Below are 24139 nucleotides of genomic sequence, written 5' to 3'. Positions count from 1 at the left end.
TTTCGGCAATCCCAACTTGTCGAAATTCTTATTTGAAATTTGTTACAATAATAATAATGTTTTGTGGAGTCCAATTTTTTTATTGCCTCCAAGCTGTAAGCCACAATATTATAACTTTGAAACTAATTTTGAATTTTAGGTAAGTTTGTATTTTTTTTTTCGCGTGGACACAATTTACAATTTAAGAAGTATTTGATCTATCAACTTTACCAAATCGATATTAAATAATTCAATTTCATCCATTTTAATAATGTACAATATTAGAGTTTGTATATTAATCAAGAACTTCATATTTCCTTCTTTCTCTCCCTCCCTTCGTTTAATGTTTCTAATGATTTCATTTGTCAGTCACTGTCGACTACTAGTTCTAATGATAATCCTTGTTAGTGACATGTTTCAACGTCCAACTCCATGTAATTACCACAATCCATCAACCAATTTCGACAATCATTTTTGACAATTAACCATCTCTATCAATCATCTTCAACGCCTGACTCTAAGAACCTATAACCCAACTGATCATATTAACTCCAAATTTTGTAATTCGACTCAAAGCAAAACACCAAATAATCCGTGAAAGACATTTTAAACATTTTTTAAAAAAAATCAAAATCTATAAGACAATAGCATTTTTACTTTTAAATATTATCACACACAAATATCCAAGTTTGGAAATTAAACCTATTCAAATGAGTTGAAAATCATAGTTGTTCTTTGTTCTTTAGAATCTTTTCATATAAATATTGCTAACAATGTTTTATTTATCCTATTTATATGTCAATATAAGAATAGGTCAATTCACATAAGTACATATCTTCGATTTAGTAATAAAAAAATTTAAATTAAAAAAGTAACAATAATAAGTTACTATTTGTTATATTTGTCCTCCTATTATAAATACCATAGAAAATAGATGCCCATGCTTAGTGTTTATTGACCATGTGACGTCCCCATTTTTTCAAAGTGTTGTCTATATATTTTGTAAATACTCATTATTAGTGTCCATGTAATCTTTAAATTACCTATAAATAGTGAAATTTGGTGGGTTTTGAATGGCACACATTGGGCAAATTCCAAAAAGTTTGGAAAAAGTAGAGAAATCCATAATTTGTTATTTTATTTACTTTTATTGTTTATTTTATTTTATATATTATATATACTATGTTTAATTTATTTATTTCATATATTTATATTTTATTTATTTATTTTAATATTATATTTTATTGACATCTATGTTCCCGTTGTGCTCCTCGAATTCACAACCGTTATCAGCAACTTTTGTCGTTTTTTTCACTAAAGATAGGTTCTAAAGTTATGTCGGTTTTTCCGTCTTCATTATAATGAATTTAATGTTATTTTGCATATTTAACATCTATTAAATTTCTAACATAAACGCAATATATTATAATAGTGTTGCCATGAAAAATCTTACAAAATTAGAATTTGTCGCCCTTGATATTAATGGCAATAATTATTTTTCATGGGTGTTTGATGCTCAAATCCACCTGGATGCTATGAATCTTGAAGAGACTATTAAAGAAGAAAATACAACATCCAATCAGAACAAAGCAAAAGCTGTGGTTTTCCTTCGTCATCATCTCCACGAGGGATTGAAAATTGAGTATCTTACAATAAAAAATCCTCATATCTTGTGGAAAAACTTGAAAGAGATGTATGGTCATAAAAAAAACAATTATTCTTCCTAAAGCTCGTTATGAGTGGATGCACTTGAGGCTACAAGATTTCAAATCAATAAGTGATTACAACTCCGCATTATTTAAAATCAGTTCGAAATTATTATTATGCGGAGAGAAAATTACTAATGTTAATATGTTAGAGAAGACATTTTCTACATTTCATGTCTCGAATATGCTCCTGTAGTATCAATATCGAGAGAAAGGTGTTAAACAGTATTTTGAATTAATTTCATGTCTTCTCATTGTCGAACAAAATAATGAGTTATTGATGAAAATTCATGAATCTCGACCAATCAGAACGACATCATTCCCTGAAATGAATGCTGTAAATTTTAAATTATCGTGGTCGAGGTCGTAACTGTGATAGAGGAAGAAATAATTATTATTTTTGTGGTGGTTGTTCTAATCATTCAAATTTCAAAAGATTGACACAAAATGATGATCACAAAGGAAAAACCCCATAAAATAAGAGTCCAAAAAGTGTTGAAAATAAATGCTTTCAATGCGGAATGACTGGACATTGGTCATGTACCTGTCGTACGTCAATACATTTAGTTGATCTCTATCAAGCCTCCTTGAAGGAAAAATAGAAAAATGTGGAATCAAATTTTGCATACTAGTGATATATTTGACCCATCTCATATGAAAATTTTGGATAATGACATATTTGACCCATCCCATATGACTCATCCCAAAGTCAATACAATATCAGGTCTTCTAAACTTAATTGAAGGGTTTGGAAAAGCAGATATTATTTTGTCTAGAGGAACAAAATTTACAATTGACAATGCATTGTTCTCTAGTCAATCAAAAAGAAATCTACTTAGTTTTAAAGATATACGTTGCAATGGTTATCTTTTTGAGACTGATAGTAAGAATAATGTACAATATCTATATATCATATTTGTAGGATCTAAAGGCAACATTAGAGGGGTGAATAGGATTGACTACCAATTTTTAAAAAATAATTTTATCTTTAAACAATGCTCAATAAAGTTAACCCACTAATTTGATTAAAGAAAATTTATGCAAGACAAAACTTAAATCATGCAAGCTATGATAACTTCAAATTTAAAGACAATTTAATCAATGATAAATTTAAATAACACACTAGAAATTAAATATGTAATTAGGAAAGATTAAAAAAATAATCTAAGACAAGAAACAAAAAATTGAAAACAAGAAATAAAAGAGAGAAAGGAAGAGAAAACACCGGGAATTATAAGTGGTTCAGCAAATTGCCTACTCCACTTTCCAAGACTCCTTCTTGGGTATTTCACTAAGTGATCCTCTTGCGGGTGAGGACCAAACTGACACACAACCCTCTTTTCTAAAGAGAAACCCAAGATCTTTTTTACTGGTTCAGGATCAACCCAATTTCTTTTTCTCACAACCCAAGGTGTACCCACACCTTAATACAATTCCCAAAAATTAAAAGAAAACCTCACAATATTACCTCTTGAAGGCTAAATAAATAAGTTGAGCACTAAAAAAAACTCACAAAAATAACTCTAAGCCAATTTAGGAGCAAGGAGGACAAGAATTTGAGAGTATAGAGAATTGAGAGCTTAAGACTTGATAGCTTTTGGTGTGTGTATGAAGAGTAAAATCAAGTCGAATTTATAGGCGAGGGGGATAAATTTTGGCCATTGGATATGATTGCAAATGAAGGGTGGAGATTGAATAAAAATAGAAAAGGAAAGGATTTGTAATTAAGAGAGGAATTTTGTAAGATTAGAATTATTGAGATTTGGAGAATAAAAAGGATTTGAAGGATGACAATTTAGGAAGGAAATCAAATTTGAAAAGACTGAAATTTAGTGAGAATTTGGAGAAATTTGGATCAGGAAATTAAAGGAAAATAAGAATGAAAATAAAAAAAAAATAGCCGGATGAAATGAGCACCACGTGCATAGGGGAGAGGATTTAGCATCACGCGCCGCATTCTGTGAAGAAACCGCAGGCACGTGCGGTGCACGCGCGTGTCCGCATGTGAAGCTGGGTGACCGCCACTTGTCATTATCTCATTCGTCCACGGTGGTCACGTCACTGCCACATCAGCAAAAAGTGACCGGTTGGAGCGCCACGTCATCTGCCACGTTAGATTTCCTCTCCAATTTTCTTTTGCTTATAACTTTCTCGCTTAAACTCCGATTTGAGCAATTCAAATTGCGTTGGAATCGTCTTTCCGAGCTCTACAAGATAGTGACTCTGAAACACTGAAAATATTAGTACAAAAAATCTAAGTCTATTATCATTAAAATACTTAGTTTGATTGAAGCCCTAAAGCTAACAATATCTACTATCTCAAATGAAAAACGTATACTAGAAGAGTTGTCTGCTTTATCTTCTGGATTATATTATACTCATATACGAGTAATTGATACATATGCAACAGTCAACCTGAAGTTCATGAATCCAAACGTATTTACAATTTAATATGGCTGATTGGGTCATCTAGGATCTATAATGATGAAGTGAATTATTGAGAATTCAAATGGACATCCATTGAAGAGCCAGAAGATTCTTCAATCTAATGAATTATCATGTGATGCTTGCTCTCAAGGAAAATTGATAATTAGACCATCACCAGCTAAAGTGGGGATTTAATCACCTGCATTTTTAGAATGAATTCATGGTGATATATGTGGATTTATTAATCCACCAAATGGATCATTTAGATATTTTATGGTATTAATAGACGCATCTAGCAGATGGTCACATGTGTGCTTATTATCAAGTCGAAATCTTACAGTTACAAGATTACTTGCTCAAATAATTAAATCAAGAGCACAATTTCCTGATTATACAATTAAGACCATTCGTCTTGATAATGCTGGTGAATTTACATCCCAAACTTTTGATAATTATTATATGTCAATTGGGATAAGTGTTGAACATCTTGTAGCTTATGTACATACACAAAATAGTTTAGCAGAATCATTCATAAAACGTTTGCAGTTAATTGCTAGACTATTGATTATGAAAGCTACGCTTCCTACATCTATATAGGAACATGCTATTTTGCATACAACATCACTTGTACACATTAGGCCAGTAGCTTATCATAAGTACTTGCAATTATGATTAGCTTACGACCATGAGCTAAATATTTCCCATCTGAGAATTTTTGGACGTGTAATATATGTTCCAATTGCTCCACCACAACATACTAAGATGGGTCCTCAAAGGAGGTTAGGAATATATATTGGATATGATTCTCCATCAATTATCAAATATCTTGAACCCCTAACGGGTGAAGTATTTACTGCACAATTTGTTGATTTTCATTTTAATGAGATAAATTTTCCTATATTAGGGGGAGGAATTAAAAAGTTGGAAAATAAATTATATGGAATGCATCGTTATTGTCTCATTTAGATCCCCGTACAGATCAATGTAAACTTGAAATTCATAAGATAATTCATTTGCAAAATATAGCAAATCAGTTACCAGATGCATTTATAGATGCAAAGAAAGTAACTAAATCACATATACCAGCCAGAAATGTTCCTTTGAAAATTGATATCCCAACCAAACAAGTTGTTACTAATGAGTCTAGAACACGCCAGAAGCGTGGTAAACCAATGGGTTCCAAAGATAAAAATCCCTGAAAAAAAATAATTAATAGTCAAGAAGACTTGGTTGAGGATTTAAATACCCATAAAGAAATCCTTGACATGATTAGTGAGGAAGGTGGAATACCTAAAGTTAATAATGTGATTTAAAAAATAAACAGGAAAAAGATGGAGCCGAACTCATGTAGTTATCGACAATATTTTTGTGTATAATATTGCTCTTGATATTATATCTGAAAATGAGGATTCTGAATCAAAATCTGTTGAAGAATATCGACATAGAAAAGAATGGCTTCAGTAGAAAGAAGCAATCGAGGCAAATTAAACTCACTTTCAAAACGTCGTGTTTTTTTACCAGTAGTCTGAACACCAGAAGGTGTCAAACCTGTTGGATACAAATAGGTATTTATGAGAAAAAAATGAAAATAATATGGTCACAAGGTATAAAGAAAGACTAGTTGCACAAGGTTTTTCACAAAGATTTGGTATTGATTATGATGAGACTATTCTCTAATTGGTAGATGCAATTACATTAAGATATTTAATTGGCTTGACTATGTATAAAAGTCTGGGCATGCATCTTATGAATGTAGTCACGACATATTTATATGGATCTCTTAATAATGATATTTATATGAGAATCCCAGAAGAATTTAAGGTACCTGAAACATATAAACCAAATTTCGAGGAATTGTATTTAATAAAGTTACAGAGATCGCTATATGAATTGAAACAATCAGAACGAATGTGGTACAATCGTCTGAGTGGATATTTGTTGAAAGAATAATATCAAAACAACCTAATATGTCCATGTGTTTTTATAAAGAAATCACAGACATAATTTGCTATTATAATTGTATATGTTGACGACTTAAATATAATTGGAACTTCTGGAAAGCTTTCAAAGGCAATAGAATATGTTAAGAAAGAATTTTAGATGAAAGATCTTGAAAAAACAAAATTTTGCCTTGGCTTGCAAATTGAGTATTTAGCATATGAGATATTTGTTCATCAGTCAACTTATACAGGAAATGTTTTGAAAATATTTTATATGGACAAAGCACATCAATTGAACATTCGAATGAAAGTTCGTTCATTGAATATGAGGAAAGATATACCTCAACCTTGAGATGATAATGAAGAACTTCTTGGTCCTGAAGTACCATATCTTAGTGCAATTGGTACACTTATGTATCTTGTTAATAATTCAATACCAAATATTGCATTTTCAGTAAGTTTATTAGCAAGATATATTTCTTCTCCAACTAAAAGACATTGGAACGAAATTAAGCATATACTCCGTTATCTCCGAGGAATGATTGATATGAGTTTGTTTTATTCAAATAAATCAATTTTGATCTGGTTGGTTATACAGATTCTGGATATTTATGTGATCCACACAAAGCTAGATCTCAAACTGGTTATCTATTCGCATGTGGAGGAACTGCTATATCATGCCGATCAGTGAAACAGACCGTAACAGCCACTTCCTCAAATCATGCTGGAATTATTGTAATTCACAAGGCTAGTCGAGAATGTATATGGCTAAGATAAATGACTCACACATTTGTGAAACATATGTTTGTTTTCTAGTAAAAATCTTCTAACAATATTATACGAAGACAACACAACATGCATATCTCAAATCAAAGGATGATATATTAAAGGAGATTGAACAAAACATATTTTACCAAAACTTTTCTACACTCATGATCTTGAAAAAACTGGTGACATCACTATACAATAAATTTATTCAAAGGATAAGTTGGTGGACTTAGTTACGAAATCATTACCTACAACAACCTTTGAAAAATTGGTGCACAACATTGGAATGCGACGACTCGAAGATCTCAAGTGATGTTTCCATGAGGGGGAGTAAATATATTGTATTCTTTTTAAGAGTATTAGGTTATATGAAATATATACTCTTTTTCCTTCACTAGGATTTTCTTCCCAATGGGTTTTTTCCTAGTAAGGTTTTAACGCATATTTCATATATATATAATGGGCACCTAAGGAGGAATATTATAAATATTATAGAAAATAGATCCCATTAGATGCCCATGCTTAATGTCCATTGACCATGTGTCATGTCCCCATTTTTCCAAAGTGTTAGTCTATGTGTCTTGTAAATACTTATTATTAGTATCCATGTAATCTACCTCCTACTTGTCAAATTGCTTATAAATAGTGTCATTTGGTGGTATTTGAATGACACACACATTGGACAAATTCTAAAAGGTTTGGAGAAAGTGGAGAAATCCATAATTTGATATTTTATTTACTTTTGTTATTTATTTTATTTTATATATTTATATATATTATATTTAATTTATTTTAATATTTATTTATTTCATATTATTTGTATTTATATCATATTTATTTATTTTAATATTATATTTTATTTGCGGTCATGCTTCTCAAATTCATATCACCTCCAATATTTTTGTTTAATTTTTGCGGAGGGAGAGGATGTTGGTGGGAGGGGTGGGATAATCACGTGACTGACAACCCCTTCCTTTCCTTTTTATGAGGGTGTTTTGTTTGTGTTTTTTAAAGTCCAAAGCTTGAAGCTTAAACAAAAGCCTCAAAAAAATAAGGCCACTTTTTTGGCATTTTCTCTTTCTTTGTTTTCTTTAATCTATATTTATTTATTTATTTTATCCACAATCACCCTCCCCCATGTGCACATCTTGAATTAAATAACACCCATCTAATAAATAATCAACTAAACTAGGCTTCTAAAATTTTTAAGATAATGTTTTCTATTTTTTCTTTCAAGCATGGATGAATATATAATATAATCATTCACTTTGGACTTGGTTTATATATCTTTAATCATTTAAAAAATCATATGTTTATCAATATCCTTCGCTGTTGAAAATAAATGATCTGTGTGATGGATACAGAGTCTTATCTAAAAAAAATATTTGAACGAAATCATAAAGATCTCTTTGAAAATTAATTGAAGAGAAAAAGATCCAAAGGAAACTAGATATTAAAATACTAAAGAATTACGATATCTGAAAAATTAATGATTATGTACGATACCTAAATACTCTACATTTATTTATTTTTTTTAATTCTATTAGAGAAGTGTACCTTAAAAAATTATTTGTGAAAAAGGGAAAAAATTGTGGTTATAGTTTTTAATATATATGATATTTTGATTCTAAAAAAATTGTAAAAAGTTATAGGCCAATTATGGGAAATTATATCAAGAAAAAATTGTAAGAGTAATGAAATGGTAGTAGGCACATTTTTTTTTTAAAAGTACAATTACTTAACTTAATTTTCTTTAAATCCAAGTAAACAATTGTTTTCTTTATAAAATAATCTAATTAGCTTTCCAACTTGCATATTAATTATTAATATAATTATGTTACCATTTGATATAACATGAAAGGTTTTAGGTTGTTGATTAGTTTTAGTCTTTTTGATTTAACGGGAGAACAACCTCCTAAATTTGTTTGAATTAATTTTCCTAATTAGAGTTTATCTCTATACTTATCTTCAACAACCTATTGATTACATAAATAATTTTTAATTAATATTCTACAAGTAAAATTTTTAATTTTCAAATAAACTAGGTTACTATACTTTTATTATAGTAAAATATGTAGAAGAAATAAAGATGATAACATTTATATATATTTTTTCAAATATTAACTATAGCAACTAGGATGAACTTAATTTAGTGATAATGGACATACATTCAATTGTTGGATGTAATCACTATTATTAAATTAAGAAAAAAATAATTAATAAAATTTATTTCCTTTGGAATTGTATATATCATTTAGATTTTACTATTTACAACTCTTCTGTCGAGTGTGCAGTCTATAGATTATGTGGAATTGGCAGGTCTTATTCAGTCTTAGTTGTTATTGTAGGCATTCAGTTTAGCTTTATATTGCAGCCTTGTAGGGCCACATCCACTTGTTGTGGAAACAGATTGTCTTCAAATTTATAAGCTGTTAACAATAGAGATTTCTCTAATATGTTCGACATTGGTGTAGTTGTCCAGTTATGCCGACAATGACTACTTCCTTCCTCTTAGGTGCATTTTAGGTTTATTCATCGTAAAGAAAATCGAGTTGCTCATCATCTTACAAATTTGACTTTAGAAACAAAAATTATTTGTAAGACGTGTTCTTTAATTTCCCCTCTCTCTAAAATCTCCTCTCCCACCCTCATTTAACCATGTGATGAACATGTTTGGTTAGTGTTTTTCAAAACAAAAGCCCAAAAGCATTATCAAATCATGGCCTAAAAATTCTTTAGTTAACTTTTATATACACACATATGGAAAAGAAGTTAAATTCCTTTAGTTTATTTATAGTAATTTAATTTGATTTTAATAAAAATAAATAAATAAATGCTAAGGAAATATGATTAATAAGTGGGTTCATTTAAGTTGATAATAATAAATGCAATAGTTAGTGACCCAATTCCATCTTCCCTGTCCTCTCCATCATTTCTTTCTTTTCATTCACACTTAAAGACAAGAATCTGTCATTATTATTGCTTCTATAACTTCTTATGGATTTTTTTGCTAAAAAGAAAAAAAAAAATTCAGTTTCATCATTACCATTTTAAAAATATTTTAAGTTTCACACTCTAATAAGTTTTCACTCTCTTATGTGATTAATGGATCGTGAAACATATATATAATAGAAAGTTCTTTACATTTTTTTAAGGTGTAAACTGTCTTTTTAGTCTCTGAATTTTGAAGGATAAATGTGTTTGGTCTTTGAATTTTAAAAACATACATTTTTTGTCTCTAAATTTTCAAAATGTAAGTTTTTAATATTAGAATATTTAAAAATAGGTTTAAAATGTCTTTTTAAATATTTTTATTTTTATTTTATATAATTATATGATATTTTGAATTAAAAAATATGTTTTTAAAAATAGAGAATTCTTACCAAATCAAATTTGAATTTAAAATAATAATTATTATTATTACACAAACCTTTTAAACTTATTTTTTAAAACTCATAGATTAAAAGAAGATAATTTTTTAAAACTTATGGAATTTGGGAACAAAAAGATAAAAAAAAATTTTAATAAAAATTACATGATTTATTTTTTAAAAAGAAAATTACATTATTTATTTAAGTTTAGGATGGAACTAATAGATAATTGAAAGATTAAAAAAAAAAGTGTGTGTGTGTTTTTTTTAATCAAATTTATTATTTTCTTATTGAAGGGTCATATAATAAATGAAATTAAAAAAATGTAAAAGATGGAAAGGGGTGGCATAAAACACGGACATTCTGAAGGGATCCGTTTAGGGATCAGTTAACAAATATTAAAATTTGAAAGGGTACCGGCGCAGAATCCGCGAGGTGCACGTGATTTTTTTCACACCCTCTGCCTCACGTGGCCAACTCACTACTTTTGGGACCCACTTTCTTTGTTTTTTTCCTTCTTTTTCTCTGCCCATACTTTCATTTCTTTTCTTTACTTTTCTTTCATTTTCCTTTAATATGGAAGCTTAAAAATTAGGTTTAAATATCATTTTAGACTAATATGATCTAAACTTGAGAAATACAATAGAAATACGGATATTAATGTAATATAATATAATAATAAAATAAATAAATAACAAAAGTAAATAAAATAAAAATTGTGGATTCCTTCACTTTCTCCAATCTTTTTGGATTTTTCCCTATGTGTATCTTACAAAACCAACCAAATGTTATTATTTATAGACAATTTGACAAATATGAAGGAGATTATATATACATTATTATGTTGGAACACATGGACAACTTTAGAAAATGGGAGCATGACATATGGTTAATAGACACTAAGCATGAAGAACTAAGTAGATTTTTTTTATTGACTAGAGAACAACGCATTGTCAATTGTAAAATTTGTTCCTATAAACAAAATAATATTTTCTTTTCCAAAACCTTCAATCAAGTTTGCAGAACCTGATATTAAATTGACTTTTGCTTCCAATATTGTCAGTTTGAAAATATATTTTCTAATTATAAATATTGTATGTATAGTTGCACTATCGGCCAGATATAGATCTTTTTTACTTATTTTTTAGTCCCCCAACATATGAAAATTATCCAAATTTCTTCATTAAAAGAAAATAATTACAATAAGAAAAACAACACTTGAAATATACAAAAAATAATATTAACCAATTAAATAAACATGAAAAAAAACGGATAACATTAATATTAAATATTCTCAAAATCAAAAGAAACCCCTGAGCCATCAATTGTGCCAATTTCCTCTTCAGGAGATATGAAAAAACGTGTCACATCCAAATATCTTATATTGGATGGGTAAAATATCTCATTATCGTAGTATGTAAAATCTGCTTCCACATATTTTCCTTTTTCCTTCCGGGAGGCTTGATAGAGATCAACTAAGTGCTTTGACGTATGACATGTACGTGACCACTACCCAGTCATTCTACCTTAAAAGCATTTATTTTCAACACTTTTTAAACTCTTATCTTGTGAGTTCGTCCTTTGTGATCATCATTTTGTGTGGTTCTTTTGAAATTTGAATGATTAGAACGACCACCATGAAAATAATAATTATTTCTTTATTTGCCACGGTCATGACCTCAATTTTGACCATGGCCTCAACCACGATTATTAACATTCACAACATTCACTTCAAGGAATGGTGTTGTTCTAGTTGGTTGAGATTCATGATTTTTCATCTGCGATTATTAAAATTCACGATATTCACTCCAGGGAATGTTGTTGCTTTAGTTGGCTGAGATTCATATATATTTTTTTAATCAATAACTCGTTATTTCATTAAGCCACGAGAATATATCAGATGAGTGCATGATACTTTTAAAATATTTTTCTCGATATTACTATTGCAGGAGCATATCCGAAATGTAGAAAAATGTCTTCTCTAACATATTGATTTAAATTTTTAGAGTCTCAAGTGCATCCCTTTACGACAAGCTTTAGGAAGAAAAAGTGTTTTCCAATTATCACATTTTTATGATGGCATCCAGGTGTGTTTTGACATCAAACACTAATGACAAATAATTATTACCATTAATATCAAATGCTACAAATTCTAATTTTATAATATTTTTAATAGTAAAACTATTACAAAATATTATATTTATACTATAAATCTAATATTTATCAAATATGTAAAAAAAACATTTAATTTATTAATTATAACGAATAGAGAAAAACCGACATACCTTTAGGACCTACATTTAGCAAGTTAAACGATAAGAGCTCATGTTGATAATGTGTTGTGAACTTGAGGAGCACAACAGGAACTTAGATACCAATAAAATATTATATTAAAATAAATAAATAACCAAAGTAAATAAAATAGATAACAAAAGTAAATAAAATAAAAAGGATGAATTTCTACACTTTCTCCAATTCGTACGCTTGATGTATAGAAGCGGGGCGTGTGGATATTCTTGAGTTTCGAGTCTTGGAGGAGTGCTTGTATCTTCAAAGGACTTTAGTCTTCAAGAGTGTTCAGAATGCTTGTATCTTCAATGGACTTTAGTCTTTAAGCATGGTCAGAATGTTGCGTGATCAGATTTAGGAGTCAAAGAGACTTTTGATTGTAGAAAATTCCTTCTAAATTCTTTGGAATATAGAATTGTTGACCCCCACAAATGAAGAAAGCTCCTCTATTTATAGGGCTCTCGAGTGAGCTTCTTGGGCTTGGGCTTGGTTGATCCATTGGCCTAGCCTTTGGGCCCAATTAGTTGGACTTGGGCTTGGTTGGTCCATGGGTCTAGCATTTGGGCCCAATTAATCGAATTTAGACGTGATTTGACATTTGGGTCAAACTAACCTATTTTTGGGCCTAGTTGGACTTTGACCTAAATAATAATATCAAATTGGGTTATATTAATCTTATATAATTCAATGGTCATGATAAAACCACGTGCATCATCGAAATTTATCTTCGACTTAAATTCGGTACATATGTCAACTCTTAATTGGGCCAAAATTTAATGATTTGAAATTTCGTCATTAATTTATAAATGATGTGCCAACTTATGATTGGTCCAAAATTTCTCATTCAACAACCTAATGTGTGCGTCTTCCAAAACCCACAAAATGACAAATCACACTATTTATAGACAATTTGACAAGTAGGAAATGAATTACATAAATACTAATAAATGTGTAATGTTGAGACACATGGACAATACTTTGGAAAAGGAGAACATGACATATGGTTAATGGACACTAAGCATGAACATCCAATGGACATTTATTATCATAATATTTATAATATAATATACTTAAAAAAATTTCAAATTTAATTCTTATATTTTCAATAAATCTTAATTTAATCCCATTATGATCGATGCTTTTAATTTTTTTTGTTATTTATAGTATTTTTATTATGAACTTTGGAAACATTCACATATATATATATTTTTGCATGAAAATTATTATTATTATTTAATAAATTTTTGGTAAAATTTAATTTTAAATGATTAAATTTAAGATTTATTGAAAATACAATGATTAAGATTGAATAATTGAAAATATAGAGATTAAAATAAAACAAATTTCATGGGACAAAATAATATTTTAACCTAAAAATTATTATAAGAAATAAAAAGCGATTTAGATGGATGTCATCCGAGAATGTTTGGTATAAATAATTAAATTAATTGTAAAAGTAAATTAAATAATTAATTAAGAAAAAATTTCACATATAGAAAAAATGTCAAATATTTACAAAAAAAATAAAAAACACTAATAAATATTGATAGACTTTTATTAGCATCTATCAGATACTATTAATAGACTTCTATCAATTTTTATCCATAATAGACAAAAAAAAAAAAAAAGTTTAAATTTGGTTATTTCGTGTAATTAGTTTTGTATTTTTAAAGATCTCCCATTAATTAATATAGTAAAAAAGAGAGTTTTTTTTTTTTTTTTTCGGTTTGGTGGGGGAATAATTAATGGTTATAGAAAAGGAAAAAAAAAAAGAAAAAGAGGTGTGTTAGATGTGATAGGGCATTTAGGGCTGTGACAAATGATGAAGTGACAGCACCCAATACGGCAGTCTAGTTCAGTTTCAAGGCACGTGATAAGGCAGTTAGGTCACGTGTGCCCATCCTTGCCTGCTTTGCCCACTGCCGCCTCCTCCCCCACGTGCTGCCATTCGCAAACCCCCAAACACACCGTTTTCCTCTCCTGACACGCGTCACGTGTGGTGTGGGACTCGTCTATTAAAATAAAAACAATAAAGATTTCACGCTATAATATAGTAATGGTTTTGGTTGGATGTGGGGACATTTTACTTCACACATTTCACTTACCAAATGGTTAAAATGTCATTGGCCAAAAAAAAAAAAAAAAAAAAAAAAACTGAGGTCTTAATTATATAAAAATATTGATAAAAAATATAGTGGATGGATTTATCTAAAAGAAATATAAAATATAATAATATTTTATGCTTTTTAAATAAATTAATATGTTCATTATTTATAATATGATGATTATATCAGTGACATTTTACAGCTTATTTTTCATATTTCATAGATTTTTTTTATAATATAAATTGATCCACCCTCTTGTCGACTTCAAATCTTCGTTGATAGCTACATGTAGATTAAAATTCAATACTATGGACTTTGTATCATTTTTTAAGACTAAATTATACGTCTAGCCTTGAACTTTTTCACGACATATTAGGCATTATTATTATTAGAAACAAAAAAAAAAACTAAACACTCTAAAGTGTAGGCAGATGTTATATACAAAATAAAAAATTCAATAACCTATTTTACACATTTAAAGTTGGAAAAAATCTTTTAGACAATCAAATTTGAAAAATCCACTAGACATAGATTTGAAAATAATTTTTAGTTAAATTACAAGATCATATCTCTAAACTTCTCTAAACTTTTAAGATTATGTTGAGTCTCTAACCTTTTAATTTATTTGTCCCATAGATCCATCACCTTTCCAAATCTACACCCTTCTTGAACTTTCAATTTTGAAACATTTGTCTAAATCATGAATGCCAAAATTCTATTAAAATCAGAATTTAAATGACCTCTCATCTTTATTTAGTGATCAATGAGACACAATCTAATTGAAATACTAAACTAATAATGATAATAATAATTATTTACGAAGAAAAATTCAAAGTGTGAAGAGAAGAAATACAAGAGTACCAACAAAAAAACAATGGCCAAGTCCACTTCTGCTGACGTTCTTGAAAGTCACGTGATATTGTCGCAAAGCGCTTTTCTGAAGTGCTTTCACAGAGACTCCACAGCAAAGCACAAAGCATTTTCACATCAGCCCTTAGCCCCACCACATGTTCCAACAAATCCCTCACTCAACACCCCTTTCTCCTTTCTTTTTTCTTTTTTTCCAGGCGTGCTAGATTAACTTTCTAAGTATTTAAATAAGTGTTTCTAAGAACCAAAAACGTGTTTATAAACACTTGAAAAGTCAATCAAAATGGGCCTTCTTCTACCTCTAACCCGACTAATTTTCAACTCTCTGCTTTTATTCTGTCCTCTCCCGACTCTTCTGGTAAATAATACACATAATTTAGTTTCTTTACAGCTTAGGAAGAAGAACCCACCACTAGTTTTTCTAACATTATGGCATTAACAACATCCTTCACAAACGCCAGGAAGCATTCCCTGCAAGAATTTGGCATCAGAGTGGACCTGTGAAGCCGTTGGATTTCTTCTTGTGTATGTCTACAAACCGAGCACGATAAGAATCGCTTGCTCGGTCTTGGAGGGGGTTCTAAACCACATCCTGCCATGATTGTGTGTGTTGCAAGCCTTGCCACTTCCTTGTATCCTTCATATCCTGCATAAATGATAAATCTCAACTAATTATTACTCCACTCAACGTAATCCTATTACAAGATATAATTGCACATCAAACTAATGGTTATGGGTGCCATGTAGCAGGGAATATGAGGTAGTACCCAAATTTTTGCCTCGGCTTAGGAGTTTTAGATTGATCTTGACCAGTGTTCGTATCTCACTTTTGGAATCGTGATCATTGCCAGCCTCCTGAGTGGGATGGCGTTTTTCCGAGGCTTGTGTCATTGTGGAGGATGATGAAAGTTCATCCACCATTTTGTTTGATGGCTTTCTTCTGTTTTCATAGTTGAAATCATCTCGACAAGTGTGAACCATATTAACCAAGGAAGATTCTCCATAACTGGATGAATTTGTAGGAAAAAACTCATCAGAAGCTTTATACTTCTTACTTGCTACTGGATGACACATTAGCTTATCCAACTCGAGCAATCTTTGTTTTCCCATTTCCTTTTTATGCTTGGCTGGCTCATTTGGCTTCTTGATTTTGTACTGTTGACCTTTCGTTGTACGAGAATCTTCCGTTTTTGTGCTCATTTGTCTCTTAGCAGGATGTCTCAAGGTTTGATCTCCCGCACATATAGCCTCTGCCTTTGCACTTTCCATCATCCGCCATGCCTTCTCAACATCATAAGAGATTCCATTACACACAGGTCCAGAGGTCGCCTGCAAGCTAATGCCTGTGGAAAAGTGGGGTTGACCTGTTTGGTTGTTTAGTGCAGCACGAGTATTTTGTTTGGAAGTGTTGCTGTAATATGTCGATGAGCTGCTAGCAGGAAAGTTCAGTGACCCTCTTTGTAAAGCATCCCAATTATCACGTAATGCCCTTATATGGCTATGGATGTTCCGACAGCGACGTAATGTTCTTGCACTTGTCCCCGCAGCTTTACCACCACGACTAGGCAATGATTTATGGGCCACACTGCTTCTTGAACTGGGGACAGCAGAAGGTGGCTCACGATTTGAATGTAAAAGAGCACTTCTGCGAGTTATGGCAACTGTTTGAGCACTTGGTTCTTTTACTATAACGGAAATGGCAATGTGTGGTTCAACTGTTGCTGTTTGATTTTGATCGTTGAAACTAGTATCCAATTCAGGATCAGTATGTCGAGCCCTGGAGATAGTGCAATCATGGCAAAACCAATCACCTTCAGGTACATTAGCACCAAGACCAGCACAATAAGTATGAGCAGCTGAATCACAGAGATCACAGAGTAACATGAGACCTTCATCTTCCATACTCCTGCACACAGTACAACATGTTTCTGCATACGGATCCCTAATCGTAGTATTTCCAGAAGCAGAGTGATCCTGAAATCAGGAAAGGTACAAGGTTGTGAAACCATGCAGATTTCTACATCCAAGTTGGAACTATGTTTCAGGAGAAACACAAAACAAGCTCTAGAAAACACGAATATTAGAAATTTCAATATTTTTTAAAATTAAGCTTAAAACGAATATTACAAAATTAAGGTCATTTAATAACCATTTTGTTTTTGTTTTCTGTTTAAGAATTAAACTTATAAACATAGTTTTCTTGCTTTATCACCTACTATTTTTTAACATTTCAAAAAAGCAAGCCAAATTTTAAAAATTAGAAAAGAAAGTAGTTTTTGAAAACTTGAGTTTGTTGTTTATAAAGAAAGTGAAAAGCTTAGAAAAAACTTGCCATGACCAACTATAATAAACAGAAAACTACAAATGAGAGGGTTATCAAATGTTTTTCTTTTTCTTTTTTGCTATCCATGAATGCCTGGACCAACTTATGTGCACCTCGATAAATCTCACGAGTGACCCTACAACATTTGGGTGTCCAGGAAACCTGTAGGAAATCCTAAATAGGTAGCCACCATGGATTGAATCCATGACGGTTATCAAATGGGTCTTAGATGTTCATGTTTCAAAAATATGCTTTTGAGACTGTAGTGAAGGTGGTGATTACCTTTTCATATTTATGTTTCATTACCAAGATAATATCTTAAGCAATTTCACCTTATAAAAGGACAAAAATTCTCAATCTTTTAAAGACTTCTGCAATTGTTACTGGAACGAGTAGATAATAGAAGAAAGAGTCATAGATGCGGTAGAGATGCAAAAGTATATCTATTTCGACCATATCCTGAAAACGAAGCAAGTGCCCTCAAATTTTCTACATAGTTCAATACAATCAAACGCAATTATATGAAAAATTGTTCCTAGAACTACATGGTTCAACAGAAAGAGAAGAACTATACTTGCAGAGATTGCTACATTGCATTATTGAAACAAGAATCAGACTAATACTTGCAGTCAAGCATATTTGGCATCACTTCTAAGGTGAAAAATTCCTATATTCACAAAAGTTAAGCACACGATATTCAACCAACCAAAAAATCGCATCCCTAAAACCCTAGAAAAGCTAAACGTCAATCTTTATTAGAGTTTCTTCATGTAAAATGTCAATTACAGAGTTACCGACCTGATTCCGCATTGGAATATCAACAATTCGTTCACGGAGACGACAGCCATCCTTCGCAATTCTATGAATAACAGTGAACCTGCCCTTGCAAGCAGGGCATCTAGATTCAATCCTCGCCCACTCCATGATGCAGACGTAGCAAAAATAATGGTCACAGGAATCAAGCTTACCTCTCTCCGCTTTTCCATCATCGGAAAAGCAAATTACACAGATAGAAGAAGGGTTGTCGTCTTTCAGCGACTGATTTTCATCAAATCCACCTTCTACAGATTCGTTTTCGGCCCCGGATTTCGTACTCGCGGAAGGACAAGAAATGAGGGCTTTTATGCGATCTTCTGGGGAGACGAAAGAGTTAGTTGAGTCCTCCGCCATCGTCGATGAGTGGCAGAGTGGCCGGACCGCCTCGATTAATTCCGGCGAAAGAATTCAGATGGGATCGTCGTCGACGATCAGTACTTGGGCAAAGGGGCCGCCGTTCTCGTTCTTTGATATTTTATTATCCGTTTATCGAAGAGAATAAAACAGGAAAGAAAAAAAAAAAAAAAATTGCGAGCGTGAGAACTGAGAAAACAATTCCAATTTATTATTTTGTTTTTTCTTTATGGAAATAACCTCCAATTTAAAATTAAAAATATCAAAATTTTAATTCAACTTGGAAAAGTGCCCTAAGCTTTCCTTTTTAATTTAGAGAAAAATATATTTTTGTCGCTAATTTTTTGTTAGTTGCTACTTTCTATTTTAATTTTAAATTTCAAAATTTTACTTTACAAATAGATGTTTGAAATAGTAATATTAATTATAGATTATAATTGGTATCCAAAATATGAAGTGAGTTTTTATAATCATTCACTGGGTTCACTCTCTTAATTTCTCAATTTCAGAAAATTACAATTCTATATTTGAGATTTGAGTTTTGTTTCAATATCACCCCTAATTTCAAATTTTACATTTTTAACCTTAATTTTTTATTAAATATTCGCTCCTAATTATTAGCCATTTCACCAAAAAAAAAAAAAAAAAACTATTTTTCCCATTATTTTATTTGTAGTTCAAAGTTAATCTTGTTAAATAGCACCTTAATTTTAGATAAATGTTATTTTTATTTAAAACTTTATAAGTGTTTACGTTTCAACTCCTTTATATTTCCATTCGAATAATCATTAAAAAAAACGTACAATAAGTCAATAAAATTTAAGGAACAACATTTAATCACTTAACACTTATGAGTTTTGTTAGAGTAATTTAGTGATCTACTTTATGTATTGATGGAATATAATTTTAGATTTGCCATAATTTCCATTGTAATTAGTATACTTTATATTTCTATATATACAAAATAGTAGGTGTATTAATAAAAATTAAATAGAAGATAAAAATGGTAATACTTAACTAAATTTAGCAACATGAGTATTATTGACCACGACATCTGGAGTTTGAATATTGAAACCCTATTGTATCTAAAAAAAAAAAAGAAGTAAGAAGTGGTACTAATGTAGAGCTATTAACACAAGGAGGTGCAATTAACTAGCAATATGACTTGTACCGAAATTTCTCACAAGTTTGATCTTAGTCATGTGCTTAAGCTAGTATTAAGTTCATATCAAGTTATTAACACCTCAATATGCTTTAGGTTGCACCCCCAACACGTGTCATCTGGTGATTGAGCCATGTTGCAAGTTTGAATTTTTCCACGATGTATTTTATTAGGTTAAAATGTCAAATTCATTTATACAATTTGGGTTTTGTTTCATTTTAGTGTCAATACTTACAATTGTCCATTCTTAGTCTTTGCACTTTCAATAATGTTTTTAAATTAATATATATACTTTCAAATTAATCTTAAATTTAGTCTTCAAAGTTAATTTATAGAAATTGGTTAAATAATACTAATAATTTTTACGTGCGAATAGACACTATGTAAATATATTTTCATTATCTATAAAGAGAAAGCTCAAAGTGACTATTTTTTTTTTTAAAGAAAAATCAACAAGAAACTAACTATCAAAACTAATTTTAAGATTTATGAAAGTACATATACTAAAATTAAATATACATGGACTAAAATAGAATAAAACTTAAGTTAGAGGGATTAAAATGATATTTTATCTGTTATTATTAGGGAAAACTACAATTTTGATCCCTAAGTTTTGAAGGATAGGTATGTTTAGTCTTTGATGTTTGAAATTGGTCATTTTGGTCCCTGAATTTTCAAGAATATGTTTAAAAGGTCTTTCTCTAAAAAAAAAAAAAACTTTAGATTTAATATAAAGAAATTTATAGATGCATGTGGTAAGATGACATTGAAAAAAATTACTTTAATCTTTCATTTTCTTTCTCTCTCCTCTTCTCTCTCTTGTTCTCTCTCCTCCATCTCCATGTTTTGTGGTAAGATGATATGGAAAAAAAGAGAGAGAGAGGATGGACACTACAAGAAAATGACTTTTTGGCGACATGGTCAAAATATTTAATTAAATACTAATTTACGGCAATATGTTAAAAAAACATGTCGCAGAAAATAAATATTAGTGACAGATACTAAACCAACATCCCTAAAAGTTTTTGTGACAGATTAACCCGCGCCACAAGAAAATTAATAGTCTTTAATGATAAATTACTGTGCCACTAAAGTGTGTATATATATATATATATATATATATTTATTTATTTATTTAAAAAAAGAGAATGAAACGGGAAAAAATCAAAAGCCTTAATTTTTTCATTTTCCTCCTCTGTAAATGTTGTCCTCCCTTCCCTTTCCTCTCTAGATTCTTCCACCTTCAATTTCTCTTTCTGATCGACCAAATATATGAGCAACAAAATATTATGGATAAAAGCATACACTATCAATGAAGTAATAAACTCAGAGTATTCCAGGTGTCGAATCCCACAGAACCATAGTGATTTTTAATTTACCTATGACTATGAATCAATGAAATCGAGGTAACCAAATAAGAGATTGTATTGTGGTAGTGAAAGAAAAGTTTTTAAAATAATGAACAACTGTAACACCTCAAAATTTTGTTGTAGTGTAATTTCATTAATTTATATTAGTTGGGGAAATTTTGGATATTTAAGAGTAATTACTGGAATTTGATTATTGAAGTTGGATATTTATGTTGGAAATTGATGGCAGGAATTAATTCCAAATTGGAAAATGAGGGAATTTAAGAAAATAATCGGGATTAGGAAAAGAATTAAATATATATTTTTTATTTTTATTTTATTTAATCCTTCCCTTTTCTTTCTTTTTTTCCTCTCTCTTTTCTTTCTCTCCCCCTTTCTTTTAGCAGCCATCGAGACCCCTCCCCGACCTCCATCGCTTCACTGCCGCCTCAGTCACCCAACCTCGTCAGCCGCCAGATCTGAGTCGAAACTCTCCCAGCCACACCGTCGACCCAGCCTCTGCACCGCTTGCCTCTCGCGCCGCTCGCCCTCCTTCGCACTGCTCGTCGCGCCGGCGCTTCCTCCCAGCCACTGAAGTCGACACCGAGTCATAGATCTGAGATGCACGTCCTAGCTGTCTCAGTCCCAGATCCAGCCGCTTGCCCTCTACCTTCGTGTCGACTCCGTCGGAAAATCCAGATCTGAAGCGCCGCCTCGCCGTTCGCGACCCAGCACCGCCCCTTTCTCAATCGGCTGGATCCGACTCTCACCAGCGATGCACCGCTCAATGGTGAGCTTCAAACGCCCACCTTTCTCTCTCTGACCCACGAATCTGTAGCTTGTCGCCTCTGGTTGCGAGTCGTTGCTGCCTAGGTTGTGCGACTCCACTCCGACACCACCGTCAAGCAGGATGTCATCGCCACTCGCTGGATCTACTAGTTTGGGTGAGTTTTGTTAGGAATTTGAGGATTTGTGGTTCAGGTTTTGAATAACTAACCAATTATGGGCCTAATTACTGGATTAGTTGTGATTTTGGATTTTAGATACAAAGTTTGGAGGCATTTTAAAGTCTTTTGTGTGCTACCGACAAGATTATGAGTTCCATCAATTTTGGTAAAATTTGGGTGAGTAGTTGGTTTGGTTCCCTTTTTGATTAAGGGTAATTGTTGAAAATTTAGTTATTATACTTTGGTTTTGATTTAGGTTCAGTTTGGACAAATAAATAGAACTTTGGAACTGGCCTCGAACCAAGCCACGACTTCGGCAAGTTAAATTTGTGGTCATTTGATTTAATTTGGTTAATTGGATTTAGACCCCAAAGATGAGTTTAAAACTTTGGATTTATTATTTTTGGACTAGGGGTACTAAATTAATATTTGTAATGTATGTTATAGGGTGGATTCAAAGTCTTCCAAGAGTTGTAAGAAGGTTAATTACTTGGGTTAATTTGGGACCAAATTTGAGGTAAGTAATCTTACCACTGGAACTGCCCACGGGTCAGGCTTTAGTTGTATGCTAGCATGATAAGTGTATGTTATGGTAAATGTTAGCATGTTGATTGACAGTATGACCTGAATCAAAGTATGTTCTGGCATGAATTCTGATTTGTTTACATACACATCTAAGTACTTGATCGTTAGTATGTGATAGTATGCATTTTCATATGTCGATGTCTGATCTGCTGGTGTTGAGACATACTTGCATGTTGTGGATTTATGATGTAAGTTATACATGGATGATGTATAATATGTTATTAAGAATTATGTGTATGTGATGAAGCCATGGTATCAAGGATTTTTATGTATGTTTTAGAACTGTAAAATGTTGAATCTTAGCACGTTAAGACTGTGTGAATATCCTCATTGATTAATTAGATGCTTACCAGTTTGTGTTTCTTTCGGGATTCACCAGTTTGTGTTTCCTTTGGGATTCACCAGTTTGTATTTCCTTCGGGATTCACCAGTTTTGTGTTTCCTTCGGGTTTCACCAGTTTGTGTTCCCTTCGGGATTCATTAGTTTTGTGTTTCCTTCGGGATTCACTAGTTTTGTGGGCATATTTAACTACAATTGGATAGGACTCAGTCTCTTGTCTGTTACATGTATTTATGTGCCATATGCGGGTATCTAGAGGATATAGATGCCTAGCCTGACCCCAGTGGTGGGCCTACTTACTGAGTATTTCATACTCATTCTTTCTTATGTTGATGTTTCAGGTAAGGATAGAGATGCACCGGCGATTGCGCAGCGGAATTCATGATCGAGCCATTGGGACTAGTTTTTACACTTCCGCATCATGAAATTTAGAATCCTTATTTTACCCTCAATTTTTAGTTTTACTGTTTGAAACTTATTATGAAGGATTGTTACTTTTATATTTTAATAGTCTTTACGAATTATGGGTACCCAATTATTGTTTTAAAAATTGCGTTTAATAAATTTCTTTTGAACTTCTCTTGACTATTTAGCATTTATTTCAACATTACTGAGCGTCGTTTCAAATCCTATGCATGTATTTATTTTAGTAACGGCCCAACCTAAGTCCTAGGGGGTCATGTTGTTACAACAACGGTAATCGAATAGGGGCAAACAATGTTTCGACCTTTCGAGTGTTGTGCCTTAAACAATGCGGCTGCATCATATCTTAATAGTGAATTACACATGAATAGAAATCTACACCTAT

At 31.3% G+C, this 24139-nt stretch overlaps 1 protein-coding gene and 1 long non-coding RNA gene across 2 annotated transcripts; one reads left to right on the top strand and one right to left on the bottom strand.

The window, feature by feature from the left end:
* Nucleotides 1-15361: 15361 nt before the first annotated feature.
* Nucleotides 15362-19168, bottom strand: LOC120083586 (uncharacterized). Its single transcript, XM_039039406.2, has 3 exons — nt 18577-19168; nt 16223-17429; nt 15362-16101 (listed from the first exon to the last, which is right to left on the bottom strand). Exons 1-3 carry the CDS (start codon nt 18946-18948, stop codon nt 15848-15850), a joined length of 1833 nt encoding a protein of 610 aa, XP_038895334.1. The 5' UTR covers nt 18949-19168; the 3' UTR covers nt 15362-15847.
* A 2604-nt stretch (nt 19169-21772) lies between these two features.
* LOC120083203 (uncharacterized) lies at nt 21773-23919 on the top strand. Its single transcript, XR_016531361.1, has 5 exons — nt 21773-22403; nt 22503-22583; nt 22663-22722; nt 22854-22923; nt 23673-23919. It is a non-coding gene; the product is annotated as an uncharacterized LOC120083203 (long non-coding RNA).
* The last annotated feature ends 220 nt before the right edge of the window (nt 23920-24139 follow it).

This window comes from Benincasa hispida, chromosome 8, assembly GCF_027475165.1.
Source record: "Benincasa hispida cultivar pf3 chromosome 8, pf3_genome.v1.1, whole genome shotgun sequence".
Taxonomy (NCBI): domain Eukaryota; kingdom Viridiplantae; phylum Streptophyta; class Magnoliopsida; order Cucurbitales; family Cucurbitaceae; genus Benincasa; species Benincasa hispida.
This window is presented reverse-complemented; position numbering and strand designations above follow the sequence as displayed.